At 38.2% G+C, this 20,676-nt stretch overlaps 2 protein-coding genes across 11 annotated transcripts in view; one reads left to right on the forward strand and one right to left on the reverse strand.

Annotated features, from left to right (window-relative positions):
- Positions 1-4,019, forward strand: part of rasal1a (RAS protein activator like 1a (GAP1 like)) — a 34,297-nt gene extending 30,278 nt beyond the window's left edge. For 5 of the 7 annotated variants that reach the window (XM_077003373.1, XM_077003372.1, XM_077003374.1 and 2 more), the window contains 2 exons: positions 2,425-2,501; positions 2,651-4,018. In XM_077003373.1, the coding sequence (XP_076859488.1) occupies positions 2,425-2,501; positions 2,651-2,796 (223 nt within the window). In that variant the 3' untranslated portion in view covers positions 2,797-4,018. Of the gene's footprint in view, positions 1-2,424; positions 2,502-2,650 lie in introns of all 7 variants that reach the window. The other 2 variants (XM_077003378.1, XM_077003375.1) reach the window with 1 other exon arrangement.
- A 1,339-nt stretch (positions 4,020-5,358) lies between these two features.
- The window catches only part of dtx1 (deltex 1, E3 ubiquitin ligase), a 38,461-nt gene continuing 23,143 nt past the window's right edge, over positions 5,359-20,676 (reverse strand). For 3 of the 4 annotated variants that reach the window (XM_077003382.1, XM_077003381.1, XM_077003383.1), the window contains 7 exons: positions 13,797-13,861; positions 13,528-13,689; positions 12,836-12,897; positions 12,357-12,515; positions 10,818-10,979; positions 9,768-9,857; positions 5,359-9,580 (listed from right to left, as the gene is read on the reverse strand). In XM_077003382.1, coding sequence (XP_076859497.1) covers positions 9,356-9,580; positions 9,768-9,857; positions 10,818-10,979; positions 12,357-12,515; positions 12,836-12,897; positions 13,528-13,689; positions 13,797-13,861 — 925 coding nt within the window. In that variant the 3' untranslated portion in view covers positions 5,359-9,355. The remainder of the gene's footprint in view (positions 9,581-9,767; positions 9,858-10,817; positions 10,980-12,356; positions 12,516-12,835; positions 12,898-13,527; positions 13,690-13,796; positions 13,862-20,676) is intronic. The other variant, XM_077003384.1, reaches the window with a different exon arrangement.

A 20,676-nucleotide genomic window follows, 5' to 3' on the forward strand; every position in this document is an offset into this window, starting at 1 on the left:
AACAAACCGTGAACACATGAGCAGCAAAGAACACTGGGGCAACAAGAAGAGAACATTAAAACACCGCTGAAGAACTAAACAGATACTGAGAGAACGAACCACCAAAATTACTAAAACCGGGGAACATACAATGGAAAACACGAACGCTAAATACAGGGAACATTAGTAAAGGACAGAGAGGAGACGAGGGACTCACGCACAAGGAATGACCGACAAGGGAGTATAAAACACTAGGGGGGTTATATACACAGAACTGGATGGTGAAATGAGACTCAGGTGTGTGTGTGTTAACGAGGAGGGCGTGACAGACAGAGGGGGGAACGAATGGGAGCGGGGAGCTAGGCGGGACCAGGGAGGAGGGAGGGGCTGGACGTGACAGGTATTATTTATAAATATATTTGTAAACGTAATACAAGCTAACTATTCAGTCAGACAGCTATTTGTTGTGAAACAAAATACCATTACAATTTCAAGCATTTTAAGTAGGTCAGGTAAATGTTCCTTCTCCTGTTTTTGAGGAGTATTTCTTTACACTACCATATATCGTTAAGGAGAACACTGCACAGAATTATGTGAAAAACACGCTCGCGCTCTCACAGGTTCGCGCGCAGCGTGCAGAGTCGAGCGCTACGGTCAGATGGAAAAGTTTAACTGAGCCAAGAAAAAAGCAAATATATATTTTTTTTACTAAGAAAAATAAAAATAGTAACGCACAGTTACTTGGATAAGTAACTTTAATTTGATTACTGGACTGGAAATAGTAACACGTTATATTACTCGTTACTGAAAAAAGTGGTAAGATTAGAGTAACGTGTTACTAAGTAACGCGTTGCTGACATCACTGGCAAGAACAAGTAGCTATTGCTAGTATATTTTATGATGGAATCATAGTGATCCCATCATGCTGGATCATGATTAAATAAGAGAGATGAGAGATGAACACCTATTAAACGTTACTACCAACCAGTTACTGTGTAAGCTGATGTTCTGTAACGTGGTAGCACAGGGCAAGTACGAGGCAGATGGACAGATGCATGTGCAGGAGGCGTTTTTACTCAAAACAAGGAGGCATACACAACAACTACCAAAGAACTACCAGAAACCAAACTAAACAAACACACTGAAGAGAGAAACAAGCGTGGATACATGGAGTATATGAGAACATACACCTGAATACAACATGAAATATAGAGACAAAAAATACCAAACATAGAAAGGAACCAGTAAATGAACACAAGCTAGAAATAAAAACAAGGAAACTGAAAATCTGTAATACATGGCAGACAAGGAAGGTTACCCATGGAAACCTTACATATCAAAGCAATACTCAACAACCAGAGCCAACAAGCACATGGCTTAAATAAAAACATAAATGAGGACAAGACTCTGGAAGCAGTACAGGGTGGGGAATTAGATGAGTAGGCACAACAGAAAACAAAAACAGAAGCACTTGAACAAAACCAAGAAATATACAAGGACAGGACAGGTAACCATGGAAACAGGAAGCAAAGAAGTGACAACCATGACATATCTGGTACTCTACCCGTTTTGTGTGTATTCCTTCATTCAGCAATTGGAGGTCTGGCCGATTGCCTTAACAGTGGAATTGAGTGCATCCAGGAAAAAAAACAACAATGTTGAGGGCATGAGGTCACCAGCATTGGGACTGGAGAAAAAAAAACCAAATCCATTAACTGATTTAATCCATTTAAAGATTTAAAGCTGTAATGTGGGGGTTGGCCAACAGCAGGGAAAACCCCTTAGATGTTAAATAGCTGGCCGTTTGACCACCACGGTTTTTTCCAGGAGGTAAGAACCCACGTGCTGGGTGTCTGAGATGCACAACAAACAAAAACCTCCTCCGATATGATGCAGGTAAAAATGTTCTGGGAACATTAAAACCAGAAGAAATAAAAACAAAGGACACCAGGGTAAAAGCTGGCTATCTCAAGGAGAGAAACTACTTGAGATAGCCAGCTACTAGAAACTACTAAAACCAAAGACTAAAAATCAGGTAAGAAAAGGTTGGAAAACCTGAGAAAAAACATAATTAATGGAAAAGAATGCCAGGAGGGAAAGGAGGAAAATTCTCACTAATCAAGATACCGTACTGGCTGACCTGTTCCATGAGAACACTCATGAAAACACTCAGCAAGGAATTGCTGAGAAGTCAACCTATATAAAGCCCTCAAGGCAAGTATAGCTCATCCAGCCTAATCCAGTCCCTCTAGTGTTGGGTGGTGGGGTAGTTCGCGATCCAACCCTTACTTAAACGTCTTTAAATTGTATTGTTGATTTAAGTTGATTTAATCGTGTTTGTACATATTCATTTCAAATGGTTTCCTCTATTTCACTGCTCCGATCTGGAGTCCATGGCTTCATATTGACTTTCATTCTATTGTTTTGGTCTTGTTTGAGTAACAGGAAGCAGTACCTGGAGAGACAGGAAATACAAGCTCCTGAGCAAAAAGAGACTGTAGTGGAGCCAAGCATGCCATCAGGTGAAAATATAGAACAGCAAAGTGAAAGCAGATCCAGACCTCACACACACACACACACACACACACACACACACACACACACACACACACACACACACACACATTAAGTATTCTGTAGATCTAATGGTCTCTCTCACTCTCTTTTTCAGATAAAGTGGGAGAGTCCATAGAACATAGTGAGCGTTTCCGTGCTGTGGTATCTCGGCTCTTGGATGTGGTGGTGGATTTGGAATGTGCCCACACCTCCTTCCAGCAAAAGGAGAAAGAAGAGGCGAGTAGCCTCATCCTGCCTTAGTAAAGTGCATGACCCCCTGAAAAAAGGAACCATTTCATACGTGCTGCATGGCCTGTCATGTTTTTGACAACTTGAACTTTGTAATATGGTGCCCTTGATGCATCCTATACACTTGACATGTCTGTAACATTTACTTATGGTCCTTTGCCACATTTGCCCATTAACCACATCCTGCAGCCCTACCAGGTAAATATGAATATTGTTTTAGGATATTTTATACTGTAAAAAGACAATTATGCAATCTTTAGTAAACTGATTAAATATTCTGTTTTATGTATATTATCATTATTATATTATTTTTGTGTTTTGTTGTGTTGATTTTTACAGCCAACAGCCAAAATGTAGCTTTTGAAATCCTGAATATGTGTGATGCAGTGTGTGTGGCAAGATGCTTAATGGCACCATCTACTCACTCACACACAAACACACTCTCCAACTTACACACACACACACACAGAGGAGAGCCATACCTGCATCTAGGTTACCACTTTGTTTACAAAGAGGATGGCATTTTAATGGCTGACTAAGACCTTTATTGTCCTATTTCTTTGTCAAATTGAATGTGATATTGTGCTCTTCTTCCAAGTTGTACTTTTTAAAATTAATAGATTGTTCTTAATATTATTGATATTTTTATATTTTTGAACAAAGGATACAGATGTATGATTTCATTTAAATTGTGTAAGAATACTTTAAGGTAGAACATTTTAGTCAGTGTGCAGAATATTTTGCCTTTGTGATGGCTGGAACACCAGTCAATGTATCCATTGTATCCAAATCTATATTTGCCATTGCAATGGGTGTATCCAGGCTGTGCTGTATTCACTTTGCAGGTAAAATGTTCCATTGGGGTACCTGCTATAGAAAAGCTTCTCAATGGAGCAAACTGAGCCAGACCAGCATGCCTATGGTCTGTATTACCTTGTGATATGGTCAGCTGTCGGATTTTTGAATAGTGAGTTTTTATTATTTTTGTATTAGATTGTTTTTCATTTAGTATTTAGCTGAGATTGATTTAGCTCTGAAGCCTGGATGAAATTGTTAGTATAATTTAAATTTATATGTATTTGAGCATGACTTTTACCTTTGAAAAGTGCCAGTAGTGATCCTTGGGATGTGTATTTGAATGGGAAAAGATAATATGTTGGGTGTTGCATGCCAACCTGTTGTTTTTATGTTATATTTCTATTCCGTTGTATTTGTTGGTTTAATACATTTTTGGTTTTGACAAAGGCTTGTGTTCTGTGTCCATTTTTGAGCAGTAATCAGCTTGTAGCAGAGACTACAGAAGCATCAAATCTCAGTGTCTCAAACACATACACGAATGCATACATGCATGCAAAAAGGATCAATCCTAACAGCCCACTGTAATAGAAAAAAACATGCATATTCTATAAGGTAATAGAGTACAGTACTTTTTTAAACCATTTCCTCTTTTTTATTATGAAAAAATCAAAATATCCCCAATCTTATACAAACACATTTACAGTAAATATGACTTGTTCTTGTACAGTAAATATGACTTGTTATGACTTGTACAGTAAACAAGACTTGTTCTTAAAGCAAGATAAAAAGAGATTAAACATCAAAAAGAATCATTCATTCTGGCCTGCTGGTTAGCTATCTTCAAATGTTACCCCCTTGCCCTAGCAAGTGGGATGGTGTGAGTGTCAGAACTTTCAACACCTACAAACCTACTATAGTGAAATCTGCCTGAATATTTGTGTGAGTAAACCAGAAACAGAAATAAAAGGGTAACTTCCAATGTATAAATGACAGCATCAACCAGTGTTGGGTCAAAGCACACACACAAACACACACGTACATACATGGAAAAAAGCCCCACACTTCTTTGTGGTAACAAGAAACATGTTCTTTCACTACTGTACAAAAAATATAGTAGATGTCTGTGTTGTTAATAATGCAGAGCTAATGATCCATCTTGGATCCCATTTATAGATACATTATTAAATACCATAGTTCCAATCCTTGTGATTATATGCTGCAGTAATGATAGTGTTCTTTGTGTGCCAGCCATTTGGGCTGCACAATGATGCACATACTGCACCACCTTTAGTTTCAGAAGTCCAATGTAAGAAAACCATATTGCTGTAATTATATAACTAGTTTTGATATTGAACCACTTTGTGCCTATATATAATTTACAAAGTAAATTTTTAATGATTTAGTTTAAATTACAGCACTTAAATTGCTGAGTTATTTAATTACTGAGCATAAAGAATAAAACAATTGTATAATTATTAAAATTATTGAAATATGATTATTATTATCATCAAAGATAATGAGTATGTATTCATTACAATTTTTGTATTAAAATAAGTGCACTACAAATCTGGTCCCAGTAAAGAGAGACATAATGCACATGCAAAGGCACACAGTATCATGCACAGCCCTGATCTACTGCATAGATGTAGTCACCAAATAAAATTATTAGTATGATTAAGACAGCTACAGTCATTTACAACACATTAGAAGTTCAGTAATTCAGTCAGGGTTGAAGTAGCTAGACAGAAATTAACAAAAGGACAGACACTTCCAATCTTCCTTTGGTGAAGAAGAGGCATTTATTTCACAAGAAACACACAAACATGCAACAAGATCATACCAGATTTTTAAAGACATGTATCATAAAAGCCCTTTTTATTGTTTTGTCAAACAATAGTACTAAATGATAGCCTGATATCAGTAATAGATAGACATTATAATGCACATATTAAGACATCTTTCTCTTGACCTCATGACATTGAAGATAGGGAGAAGCTCCATGCGTAATTTGACATCATAACAGAGAAAATGGGCACTTGATTAAGTTAGCATGGATCCATCACATTAGAAATATCAAAGAAATTCAGATAAAGAAAAGAAAGGAAATAAGAATGGAAAATGCCCACACCATTCTTGAGGAGCAAACCTAAACTACAGTAAGGTTCCACAGCAAACAAGTCCAAAGTCAAGCAAACAAATATTATTAATGTATGCTTTTCCTTTAATATTAATTTTTAAATATTGAAAATCAGTGTTCCGTAGTAACTTAAATTTAGTTGTATTCCTTTCTATTTCTATTCCTTGCAGTTTCAGCCTTTCTGCATTCTGAATGACCTAAAATTACCCTGTAACCTCTGCCTATATTACTTGCTCCCCTGCTCAAACAGCTGCTGGGATCCATGGACAAACTCCCTCCACAACAATAAAATAATTAGCTTAGGATGACATGTGAAAGATGGCATCCTGGCATAGTTGAGTGAAGGCCTGGCCAGTTGTCAGCAGGTGCTGAAGGGCCATATCGTCTGTGCACACCTGACTAATCACATGGATCTCTGCTATGGCTCCCAGCATGGGGAGAAGACTGAACTTTATTCCAGCACAAAACCTGGCACAAACACTCCAACAATGAGCTCTAAAGGGTTGCAGTCTTTCTGCGACATCTCTGGTGCATGTCAGATCACATTATCAATATCATGCAACAAACGGGTCATGTTGTTAATGTATAATGGCACTATCTACAAACCAAAATGCAATATGCATCAATCAAAAGCCCAAAAGCCAAGATGTCAAGTATAAAAGCATGAAGTACAAGGATTAATTAGGTTTAATGACAGGAGACTATGACTCCACTGAAAAGAAACCTGATACCAAGGCTTCAGTTATACATAATAAATACAACTTAAGCTATGAATATATGGTCTACCCATTAAATTCAAATTCAATCTTCCATTTAAACAACTGCATAAAGGCAAAGTCTTTCTAATATCTATTAGGATCTAATAGGAAATTATTGATAGAAGGAAATCTTGTTCATCATCTTCCCTTTTCTCAGGTCAAACTCTATACCAGGGGTGGCCAACCCGCGGGCAACAGATTACACTCGCCACCCCCCGCTCAACAATCTACACTCACCCATGTATGATGTGGTGATGTGGCTCTTTGCCGTAACACAGTAAGAAAAGTGGCTCTTGGTCTATGACGGGTTGGCCACCCTTGCTCTATACCATCTTGCTGCATTTTATAGATGCTTCTTAAAAATCCTTCTCTACACCAACTATGAAAACACTAAATGGCATGCAATATACCGTCTTGAATGCAATGAAATGAAATATTATGCTGTTCAGTCAATCAGCCAATATCCTTTTGAGGGATAAATGCAAAAATGAAAATATTAATGCGTTACAATAGCTTTAGCCCATATTTTCCTTGTGAGTTATTAGTCTGATATTAGTCTTTGTTATTAACCTTGATTCATATTGCTATAAAAGTCAGATGCCTGAGCACTTGAATGAATGGTCACAACCAAGTGATTCTTGACAACTTTGTTTGCTATCCCTTACCACACATGTAATCAGTACTCCCAAATGTATATGTGCAAGTGCAATTCATATTACAAGAGTTTAGTCTAATTTAAATCTAAATTGACATTTACAATTGACAATTTAATTGTGAAAAGCTTGTAAAAAGCAATGGCAGCGTGGAGGGTGTCCTTGGAAAAATAGCTTGTACATAAAGGATGTTAAGACAGCGTAGTGGTATCTTACACATCTTGTATTCTCTCTCTCACTATCAATCTATCTATCCATGGCTCTTTATTTTCATGCAGAAATAAAATAAACTTGGAAAGGTGATGATGATTGCAATTTTCCCTGCAGTTATATAAAGGTATACAACCCGTTTATGTGAGGTGGGGGGTTAAAGTCATGCTGATAAGGCCCCCCTTCCAACACTAGCAGACTGCTACAATAGTAGAATTCACACAGACCTGACATCATTAACATAGCAACAGTGATCATAGTTAGAACTATACTACATTCTGGACATTTCATATGCATTTAACAGTCCCTGACATTTCTGACTAAATGTATTCTTTGTCAGATTTGGAAAAGCATATGTATCAAATATTGTGTTGTATTTTTTGTGTGCACGTTTATGAGTATAAAAAATAAATTACACAGCACTTAAACTGTGTTTAAGTTAACAGGTCAAGCTGGGAATATGATGTATAGGTACTTCCTCAAAGCATTATATGAAAATATGAATGTAAAAACAGTAGAGATTTTTTAACTCATTTAAAACTTACTGAATCAAAGGATTGCTTAAAGAAAGCTGCTGTAATTGAAGTAATAGGAAGACCACGATTTCTGCTTTTTAGGTTTCAACAGCATTTGAAAGTGTTATCTCCTTGCAGATACAAGAGAATAAAATCACTATGACTCCTACAAGGATCTGCACGCATATAGCTGGACAAAAGAATGCTATGGGTTAAAAAAATGCTCCAGACTACCCTATAGAAACATACAGAAGACCACTCAGACCTCAGTTTCCAGGTTAAGTTCCGCTTCCACAGTGAAATGGCCTCATGTTGGATGACCTTTTACCATTCTTCAAAACCTTAGCATTGCTGCATTGTGTTCATTGCTGACTTGTGATGGATGTTTCCACTATACAGTTGACTCCCCAGATCTCTGATAATCTCCTGTAGGTGATGTAGTCCACTGAGGAGTGCACAAAGAGCTCTTGCTTAGGGCCTGAATAGTGCTTATGAATGCAATAACACACATGGAGACACATACACACGCCTCTCCCAGGCTGAGATTGATCACACTCGTAGCCCTCTGTCTCCATGGGTGGTATAACGAGTGTGTGCACCTCAAGGAGGGCAATGCAATGGCAAGACCGTTCACTACAAATGACTTTAACCTTGAAAGGAAGCACAGAGTCCTGATTTATCTGCTCAAGCACAATCTGAGCAGGCCCAGCTCAGTTCTTTTTCAGCCTCACTTCTCTCCCTCTGAGCAGAAGGAAGCCTTCACTAGACATGGACAAGGGTTCCCAACCGCATCTTCCAATTCAAAGTCGTTGAAACTGGTTTTAGCAAAACACGTTTCACATCAAATACTCTTTCTAAAAACTTGTTCATCAAGAAAAAAGGATATCAGGAAAAAAGTACTCAAACGTACTGAAAAAGACTGACTGACTGACTGATTGATGTAAAGACAAAGAAAAGCACAAATGCAAATGCTTTTTATCACCCTGATACTCCATGTATAAAGCAGTTATTTATTAAACAACTAGAGGCTATCAATTAAGAAGGCATATGCTTTACCTCCAGTATTTCTGCAGCAAATAATCTCCAGCAGAAAAAAACACAATGGCAATTCTGATACCTGGGGACATTTGACCCACACACTCATCTACGTTCAAACTACCATGAGATTTTAGACCTCCATGCTATGCACTGATCTCTCTGTTGACCTCTTAATGACTTGTCTGAAACCCTTTACAATATCATCTGAGTGCGTAACCATGCAATGGTCTGTTGTGCCTTACAAAGTGCACCTGCCATAGTATTTTTGGTAGTTGAGAAAAAGCACTAAGTCTATTCCTCCATCACAGATGATAGTGACTGACAGTTGATCAGAAAGAGAATCAATGTGTTATTGTTATCACCACACATCATTTCATAACTCCTTCTGTCATAAAGGTCAGAGGCTCCTCCCATTGCGGAGGGCATGTGTGCAATTACCAGCAGCCCACCACAGTCCTCTTCTTAGTATATTAGGTTCTCCTCTCCCACTCCCTGAGCAGAGAGTTCAATTAGAACATTGTCCAGGTAGTTGGGGTCAGGGTAGCCATGGCCAGTGAGGTTGGAGCCAAATTCAGTCTTGTGATGGATTTCATTCCAAACCACCGTATCCATTTCGCCTGTAGTGCTGGATGTCCCAATGGTAAAGATCAGACGCCTGTCCCATGCCATGATCAGAAGCTTCAGCACCTGAGATATAAAATTAATTACAGAATATCTATTTATACATGTTTTATATGCATTTATGTCTATATGAATCCAAGTCAATCATTAAATAGTTTGCTTTGAACTGGCTACAATATTAAGCATATCCTGGTGAAAATAAGCATATCCTGGTGAAAGCATCCACATCGCACTAATAATCTGATGATCTCACCTTCCTGCCTTTATCGTTGTCAGGCAGATAACAATGCCGAGGGAAACCCCGTGCAGTGAATTTCTTTCCTGGGTTAGGATGTTCTATGGTCTAGGTAAAATGAAGACAACCCAAATATAAACAAACAAATAATCACACACCCATGCACACTACATGTCTCTTTCTTTTTAAATTACCATGCATTGGTGCGGAAAATGCTGACAACGCTTATGGGCTCATGAGCAGCAGTTCCTTTATCAGAGAACTACAGGTCCTTATCATTATTTAGAACTACAGTTCCTTATCCTTACATATCTCCAATACTGAGGCAGTAAACAAATAAATATTAACAGTTCTATTACAATGCATCATGCAATTGCAATATACAATATGCAATATACTCCTTAGTATGCCTCTAATGCATCTGTCACGGAATGCCCCAACTCTTCCATCAGATTCGTCTGTGTTTGTGTGCATGTGGGTGTGCCTCAGAGTCCTGCCTCGCCCTCACTATCATTACAGCATCTGTTCATAATAAATACTTTTACACTGAGATTAACATATAGCATATAGCACGCAACACTTACTCTAAACAAAATAATCATGGATGTGTTTAATTCTTAAGTTCTGAACATCTGCTACATCTAGTAAATTAGGACGACATCATTGTGTGAATAATCAGATACCTGATAAAAGGGTATACTCTTATAGTCAACAACAGACAGAATGACATTTTTGTGACAGTTTTGTAAGTTATCTGCTCTAAGCAAAAAAACAAAACAAAACCCTCTCTCCACCACTTCCTGTTCAGGATGTGTTAGATCACAACCAATGTGCTTCAGTCACACGGGGGGGGGGGGTTTCGGTGGTATGTCAGGCACAGGAAGAGGCTAGTCACATGTCACCATGATGTACAGGCAACATTTAAAAGAGCGAATGTTTTGAGGTCATGTAATTTGTTTGAAATGGTTATTCCAATTCCACCATTTTTCTGCTGCCCCTCACATGTACATGCCAACACTCACCAACACACACACACACACACACACATAAACACACACACACAAAAACCTGCATGCCAGCAGTAATGTCATAGACTATCCGTATGGTCTTTGATTCAGGGTAGCCAGGCAGACTGTGTGGAATGATGTGGTACTCCATCTTCCCAGGGGGCTGGGTGCCTGTCTTCTCCCCATAGATCGCTTTGCATGTCGGGCACTGCAGACTGCCGTCCTAGAAAGGAAAAGCATTACCAAAATGTATGTTTTCAACAAAACCTGTTATGAGTTGAAACCTTGAGGACCTTATCTGTCAGAGTTTTAGAGCTTCGATACAATCTTCATATATGTTGAAACCACAGCTTTGATAGATTGTAGGTAAAACTCCATATTATTTATATAGCAATTTTCCATTAAAATTTCTACTTCTGTGCACTTATTTATGTGCACCTTATATACAGAAAATAAAAAAATTCATATGAGAATATACAACATTTATGAAATAATGTATTAATGCAAATTTGGAAACAAAATAAGTATGCAAAAAGCTATGTTTAGGTTTGCAATTTTAAATTTGAAATCCTAAGATTGTCTGCAACAATATTCAAGAGATGCTTTCATACTAGTGTAATCTGGAAGAATGACAAGGGGACTAAAATTTTATGCTGTGGAAAAATATTGTACTATTTCAGATTTTGAAAAATCTACCATTCAAACAAAAAAAAAACTGGTATTTTTGGAACCTCTAAAACAGGCTAATCACTTTTTCAAGCCTATCTTTTCAAATGGCATAATCATTAGTGTCATCAAACAGTAGCATAAGAAAATATATGCACAACCCAGGGCTAACAGTAGATCAGTGACCATTAGCCAGAGATGATTCTCAACATACCATCTAAACATGTCAACCAATCTGTTAAATACCTTGGTATTCAAATCTCCTCAAACCCAAATGATTTGTAAAAACGTAACTACTTTAATGCATGAAATAATAAATCATTTAGAAAGATGGCTGAAGGTGGCTGATGGCTTTATTTGGCTGAATATCAATACTTAAGATGAATACTCTCCCACAATCAATTATTGACAATGTAATCAATTACTGACAATGTAATTACTGACTCTTGACAAGTTAATCACTAAATTATATTGGAAACACAAAACCTCAAGTAAAATTAAACTTTACTTAACTCTCCCTGACTTGAAACTGTGCATCAATGGATGCACAAAGAGTGTGCTTTCATTTTGCTTACAAATCTAGCCAAACCCAGCTTTAAAAACACACAAATGTTTTTGTTTAGTTTGCATATTACGAGTACTAGAAGCAAATAATCCATGTATGTGGATTTCCCAATTAAGGAAATCAAAGCCATCATCTCATTGCTTTCTCCTCGGTTAAGATAAAAGTAACTTGTAATACAGTATTTTAAGAATGATGGCCTGATTTTAAGACAAAAGGCCTCAATGATTTGTTTTTCTTTATAATTTGATTCAGGTTTACACTTACCATACCTAAAGAATACAAAATAATAAGAATAGAACAGAATACAAGTATAATAAACATACAAAATTTTATTCCATAGTTACTTCAGGCTGTGACTAGAGCACTAACCTTGTTGCCATTGTTGTACATGGCTACCAGACAGAGGAGGTGAAATACATGGCCACACTTCCCCAGTCTCCCCACCAGTTCTGGCTTAATGCCCCGGTGACTCAAAACGCCCTCATAGCCTGATGATGTTACCAGCCTTTCCATGCAGATGGTACAGTCCTAATCAAAATACAGAATTAGTTTTTGTGCAATGCATGTTAAAAGCTTTCTAATAGACCTAAAGCATGTTTACAAACCAAATACATCAATGTTCCTCCCTGTAGATAATGTCAGCCTTGTTTTAGAATGTCTGTAAGTTTACTTACCCCAACTAGGATTAAACTATTCAAATAAATAAATAGACAACATTCTCACATGAAATTTTCATACTGAAAACTCTGGGTGAGTGAATCTGATGATCCAAGGCGTACTGAACTATTCCAGTGTAAGAGTTTGGAATGGTGTTCTCAGTGTGGAGAAGATGAGTTTGCAGGACTCACCTCATCAGGCACTACTTTGATTTTCTCTGTATATCTGCGCACTACATCCTCTGGGTTTTTGCCTGGTGATGAAGCAAGCACATATGAATGCACACAGATACACATACACAAAAACTGAAAAAATCAGATCACAAGGCCATGAAACATTTGTAATAGGACTACACACCAATTCTTTTTTCAAGATAACAAAACATATTTCACAGAAACTAAACACAACTTACAACATCAATATATTTTTTCTATGGCTATGTTTTGGCTGGTCTTAGGATGAAATGTTGTGTTTGAATGTTTGTGTGGTCTCTACACACATGCATGCAAACACAAGCACAAAATGGTCTGTCAACAGCAAATGGTATAAAATAATATATAAATTATGTATTTATTTATTTAAGATTTATTTAATTTTCCTTTACTAAATCCTATAGGACAGAAGAATTATTAATGTCTCCATGAGCACAAAAAAATTTCATAATAATCACTTCAGCACTTATATAGGTAGCATCAGTAGCAGTAAATCCATAAAAACACAATTTAAAAAACATAATAAAACTAAACCATGCTATTCTAACAGTATTTCTGGAGTCTACTGAAATTATCTTATGTATGTCTGCTGTCTTATTTTGTCTGCTTTGCCATTATTGTCCCTGCCTTCATCATCAGTCTGCAAATTACTCCTTCAAATCCCTTCTCACCCTTGCGCAGGTGTTTCTTCTTGGTCTTGCGACGGATGCCATTGACTCCTGGCACAGGCTTCAGGTCACCCTTATTGACCGGTGGTGGGTGCAGAATGGGCTTTGGGGCTCGAGTCAAACATACAGGGAGCCCCGCAGCACACATCAGAATACCTGTCATACCTAACAGAGTTACAAAGAGTGAGAGAGTGTGTGTGCGTGCATGTGTGTATGTGTCTGTCAAAGTGTGTATACCTACCTGCTAGGGTTAAGGTTAGGGTTAGCGTTACCTGCTAGCGCTGGATGAAGCGGTCCCGAGCCAGAGAGATTTTTTACAGGCAGGGCAGGTACCCTGCTAAGGAGAGAACACAAAAAAAAACTCACATTTTAACAAAAATGCACTGTAACAAAAAAATTACCAGCATTATATCCAAATCAGGATACAACTTATTGACAAAGATATGAGATATATGACTTGATACATTTTTGCTGACTCCAGGGTAAGAACAACAACAAAACAGCAATTTTGAAGATTATTACTGTCCAAACATAATCAAGTTGTACTGCCCTCTAGAGGTCGGTTGATTAATCAGACGGTAAATTAATCAGGCGGTCGATTAATCAGGTGGTCGATTAATCAATTTTTGGATTGGCAATTATCAACATCGTTTCATACCATGTGATCGCGAGGCCGATTATCAAAAAAAGCAGATAGTACTGTCAGTCTGGCTACTGTGGAGAAATGTTATAGCTCCCCCTAATGTCCGTTTCACCATTCTACAAAGGAAAATATAAAACTTGATATCATATAAATTTAATTGGCCACTCTTAATAACTTGTTTACTGTGACTTACTGTGATTATTTCCAGTAATTTATTGAGAAAACACAAAAAAAAATATTTGGGAATTGTAATGTTAGCAAAAGAAAAACATGCTGCAAATTCATTCAACAAAATGGACATGTTTGTACCCAGAAACAAGATGCTCATTAGGTTGAACAGGACTGTTCAATCTAACGCTATTTAAATGTAGCTACCTAGATAGGTGTTTAGACAAAAACTAGGTTGTATGGGATTTTTATCAGGGTTTTAAGGCTGTGCTATATACAGCATAGCGAAAATAAACAAGCAAGAATTCAGAGCATGTGACGTGGGCTTCGGAGAGACGGACGAGACACGAGTCCGCCGATTTACGCACACTCACTTTATTGTACGCACAGAAATTGCGCAATCAGCGCACGAGTAACATGAACACTTCACACAACGTGCAGACTTAGACAACGACGAGCACAGGACACTGCGCGAGCGCACATTAAATAGACAAACCACATTAACCCCAGGTGATTACGAGACGATTCACAGGTGAGACGGATTATCACATGACATAGCCATCACCACGGAATATCCACAGACGCAGACGATGCACGTAGACTACGTAAACACACGCCCAAAAGGGAGGGGCCGGGGTCCTCAACGTGACAGAGCATCAGTTTTTCTTTCTGTATCATATAGCTTGCCCTTGATCAAATCGTGGTATCACTTTTCACTTTGTAGTTTCACTTTACTGCTTAATAGCAGTTTTTCCAGAAATACTTCCATTGTGTTATGGCCCACTTCCGTTTCTGAATTCATATTGTGTTTCAGAAATGTAAAAATAAAAATAATCTAAATGTCATTTAATTTATTGATTTATTTTGTGTATTTGCAGCACATTTTACATTTGCAGTGCGATGGGTCTTCTTGGCCCATTGTCTTCTAAGTTAAACTAGCTAGCTAGATGACTACCTTACAGCACAAAAAAAAACTATTGCTCTCATTTAAACTCAACAATATGTCATCAAACGAGATTTGAAACAAAAAGATATGACATTAATCAACATTAGTTACAGTCAATTGCATTTGCTAATGCAATTTGTTGGCAATTTGTTGTCAGTGATTTATTGACAATGATAACAGGAGTCTGAAATCTAGCATCAGCGTTATCAATTTGTCAACAACGATTTGATAGCAAATGTTATGAGTATCTATCTAAAATTGAGTTTCTATACTTATACACATGCCTGTGTGTACATAAAAGCACACCCAACCAAGGAGTCATTGTGAAATTATATTAACACTTGCTGTAGAGATGGAAGCTGTATTTGTAAACACAGGTATGGTGGTAAATCAGTTTCACCAGAATCTGAACCTGAAACCATGATTTCTAGGAAAAACGTCTGAAATGTAGTCAAGTATCCAAAAATTCAAGCTGAAATTCAAATTCAGGTTGAAATTCAGGTTCAGGTTGAAAAATTATGGCTGGAAAAACATCCGGGGTACTTGGGAAGACCAAACAAATATAGAGCTAATCAAACTCACATCTGGCCAATTACTAAACACCACTGATGGCATTGGGAAGTGAATCTTCCTGCCATGTTTCCTGTAAGTGTTCTATCCCTGTTTAGCATGTGGCAGCATATGGGTAACCACTGTGCCACCCATAAATGGCACCTTGTGGCAGCTGCCACATGATTATGGAACTTAGCATGACCAGTGCTACTTGACTTGAAAGTAAAAGTCCTCACCAGGATTTTGCTCAGGCTTCCACTAATTTTACATGGATTGCACTAATTAGAAAATCTAGTAAGCTTGAGCAAAATCCTGGTGAGGACTTTTACTTTCTGAACCTGGATTATACACTTCTGGTGGCATCTGCTGTCCAGAAATGTCACCTGCCTCTGATAACAGGCAAGACAACTGTTTTGGGTGACTCAGGGTATTGGCCGTTCACTTTAGTCATCCTGCAGTGCCCCGAATTGCCATTTGTTGACCTTGTGGAAATGAAGATAGTTCATTTATGTTCTAAATTACTAGCTCAGATTACTGTTTGACGATCACATTTTAGCAGGTTTCGGCTACAGTGGTGGACAACGAGAGAAATTGAAGTTTTTAAAAAATTATTATAAATTTTGTTTATCCAAGTCACCAGCTTCATTACTTTCAAGTAATTTTTGAATACCTGACTACATTTCAAAGACTTTTTTTTCACAAAATCATGGTTTCAGGTTCATGACACTGACATTAACACTGGTGACACTGGATTATCCCCATAATGAAGTGAGAGAGAAAAAGGTTTAACCTAAATAACCATAGGCCTAATGCATGTAATCTAATTTACTGTTCATATAAACATGCAAACTTGATTGCCCACTAGTCAGACATTTTTATCACAGCAATTACTCTATTCTGATCAGGCAATATAACTTATATCTCTTAAACAGGTTGAACAACATTTCTTAGCACCAGAATTTTGCACTTGATGTGTTATGGCCTTGTCTAGGACTCAATAATCCATACACTATGCCCCAGAGAGGATGCAGCAAATCAAATATGATTGGATATACATTCCAGTAGCTTTTTCAAATTTCAAAAACAATTTCAATGACTAAAGCTATTGTATTTCAGCCATTACTGATTTTAAACTTATAAAGTGCCATGTGAAGAGGACATTTTCAGACTGTTGACACCATTTGAGGAATAGCTTTAATTTCATGGTATAGGGACAGAATAGCTTTGTCATGTAGTTCAATTCACAGACATTGAGTTGTAGCTTAATTGTATCTATTTTGGTAATGTTCATCTCAGTCAAATGGTGCAAATAAAATAGCTCTTCAACTGAATTTGGATTTTCACTTGCCAGAAAAAAGCTGACCACCTTTTGCACTCATTGGCATCACTTTGAGGTTCTATTTTCACCTTTAGTTCTATTTTGTTCCTGTGATACCGATTGCTGTTACTATGTCAGATAGTAAAGGCAATGTCCATTGCAGCAGTATGCTATGGTACTATTAAAATATAACCGGTTATTTTCACTAACCTGCTAAGGATCTAAGAGGTATTCACATATAAATGTGTGGTTCATAGATAATTAGACCATGTTTGAGGGCAAGCCTAGTCTGTTCAGGTGGAATGGTATCCTCTACTTTCCTGTAGCATTAGTCAAAGTCTTATGGCAGACATAGTTGCTGACAATCCACAGCATAGGTCAGGCAGCAGACAAAGAGGCTAAACAACCATTAGGCCAAATGTGCACATGGTCGATAGCAAAAGGAAGGCAAGTCAGTCTTTTTCACTCACCAACCCACCAGGACCCTATTCAGATTTATTAATGAGTTTACTATTTACTATTTATTAATGAGTTTGCAAATGTCCTCTCTAATCTAGTCACTTTGGTAGAAAGAGTTATTTTTGTTGGTGATTTCAACAATTGATAAAAGTGCTTCTGTTAGGCCAGCAGTAATAAAACATGATGGACTCCCAATCACATATTCTGTAAAAGTAAAAAATCTTGGTGTTGTAATCCCAGTCTCTTGGATACATTACATTTACTCCCAGTGAAAGTTCGTATTCATTAGAGAAGGTGGAGACTGCTGAGGCTGCTGATGAAGCTTCCTGCTGACGCTGCTTCCTGCTGACACTGCTGCAGAGTTTTTCTAAATTTGCAACTTTTTAGTATTTGTGAGAGGTGCCAGTTAGTAACTTTTCTTGTGGCGAAAGTGGAAAGTTAGAATGCCGCGTCCACTCATTACTAAGGGATAGAGAGCAAGAGTCAGTAATAGCTGTGGATGCACCAGGGAGAGCTACTGCCTCTGTGACTCCGGGGTTAGAGCCCTCACAGCGGTGTGCATGGGTGACGTCTTGGCGGCAAAGTTGGAAAGCGATGGCCGCAGCTAACGCCAATGCTAGCCCACCAGAACAGCACTCCTTTGTTCACGTGTCCAACAGGTTTGCTCCGCTCAATGAAGTACCCGCTGAGGAACCTGTCTTACAGACAGATTTCTATCATTTGGCATGTGAAATTAGCTAATCCTTTAGGGCAGGGTTTTTCAAACTATGGGTCGCGACCCTAAAATGGGTCGCGAGGCAAAAAAAAAGGGTCGCTAAAAAATAAATGTTAATATATTTAATAAATTATATTTATAGCGCGCGACTGCGCGAACGGCGGAGGCGTTAATACTTGGCGATCGATCGCGATATAATAGTTAAACTCCGTCAACAACTTACGTTCGCCGCCCCCCCAGTCAACAACTTACTTTCGCCACCCCCCCCCCCCCCGGGCAACAACATGCGTTCGCCACCCCCGTCAACATCTTACGCTCGCGACCAAGTATACTGTATATATATTTCTTAGTAGGCTGGGTCGCGGGAAAAATCAGGGACAAAATATGGGTCGTTAGAAAAAAAGTTTGAAAAACACTGCTTTAGGGGATCCAGCGGTTACAGTCAGTTGTTTACCGAGAGCCAGAGCACAGGACATTAGTGGCAACCTTAGACTGTTAGCTAATAGGAGATATTCGAGGATAGTGATACATGTAGGGGCCAACGATATACGTCTGTGGAAGTCTGAAGTAACTAAGGCTAATGTCCGATGTCATCTGCTCTGGTCCCATCCCAATGTGGCGCGTCAATGAGCAATACAGCAGGCTCACTGAGTTAAATCGCTGGATGTCCAAGTGATGTTCTGAAAAATCAAGTGGGCTATATTGATAATGGAAAATGTTTGAGTGCAAGCCTGGTCTCTTAGGTAGGGATGGTGTTGACCCCACGCGGGAGGGTGCCGCCTTTATTTCTTGCAGCATAACCATAACCTCCTTAGTTGGAAAAGTACTATTAGTAGCTGCTGACAATCCAGAGACATGATCAGGCTGCAGATAAACAGGCTAAATGGACTGTCTACGAGTTGCCAAGAGGTGTCACCTAGTTTCAACAGAATTGAGACTGTGTCTGTGCCCCAAGTTAAATTTAATAATTTTCGATTATATTCTCTCCAAATGCACAAAAGTGAAATATGGAGTTCCACAAGGCTCCATCTTAGGACCAAGATTATTTACATTATATATGCTACCATTGGGCATAGTTATAAGCAAACATGGTGTCAACTTTCACTGCTATGCAGATGACACCCAACTTTACATATCAGCCAAACCTGATGACAAATCCAGATTAGGGAAAATTGAGGTCTGCGTAAGAGATGTTATATGCTGGATGTCACAAAACTTTCTTACCTTAATGGAGACAACAAGGAGGTTCTCCTTCTGGGCCCAAAGACCAAGACAGAAAATACCAGATCTAATGCTAAATCTCTCAGATTACCCCATTACATCTCGCTCAGTAGCCAAAAATCTCATACTCAACTCTGACCTATTTGACAAATCCATAGATTTTACTACTAGGACAGCTTTTCTAGATCTCCTTAATATTGCCAAGCTAAGAAATGCATTATTCCAGCATAATGAAGAAAATTCTGTTAACTGAGAACAAAAGAGTGCTAATGTTCCAGGGAGCCCTCATACCTGTGTTACATTCTGACTCTGTCCTTTTAGCATTGTTGGCATAGCTAGATTTGTCCTTGCACACTATAGTCCACAAATTTACACTCCTGTGTACTTGGACATGCCTAATAATATTCTCTCTCTTTCTGCTGAGGTACACCTACTCCTGATGTCATGCTGTTAGTGAGCCTCCATGTGTGTCAGATGCTATGGCTCCTCCTACCTCTCCCTGATGCCCCTCCCCCAACCTTCACCACAGCTCCTACTTATCCGTTGCAAATGTTCTTGTGTCGGATGGGTTTCAGACATACCTACACTCAGCAAACCAAGACTGGGACATTTAAAAACATGTTTTGTTTTTTTTTTGTTTCTCATTACTATTTTTGCTGTTTAATATACATTATTGCTATTGTGGTGTCTGTTGTTGTGTGGTGTCTCCATCTTTAAATGGAGAAATGTTTCAGTGCAAACAAATACACAGTACTAAGGAGTTCTTAGCTCATTTGTCTACCAAATAAGTAGCTCTTACATGTCAAATCCAGTTAAAAGCTTACTAGTGTGAGGTAGATGCTAAAATCCACAATACCAGAATCTTCCATTTTAATGGCTTTTGATTTCATTTTGTTAATATAGTAAGGTTAAATTAACAACCATTAACTGCATCAGGACAGAGTATAGAAATTGAAAGTGGGTCAATCAGGCTGCAGTTCTTTCTTAATATACTATAGGCTGGTGATTTATTAAACAGGGCTGATGTTTTGAAAGATGTGTAAACATGCAGAACAAGGTGTCCTTGCTTAAAAAGAAAAATACATCTAATCACACAAAATTAAATGAACATGTTCAAAAGCACTACAGAT

This window comes from Brachyhypopomus gauderio, chromosome 4, assembly GCF_052324685.1.
Source record: "Brachyhypopomus gauderio isolate BG-103 chromosome 4, BGAUD_0.2, whole genome shotgun sequence".
Taxonomy (NCBI): Eukaryota; Metazoa; Chordata; class Actinopteri; order Gymnotiformes; family Hypopomidae; genus Brachyhypopomus; species Brachyhypopomus gauderio.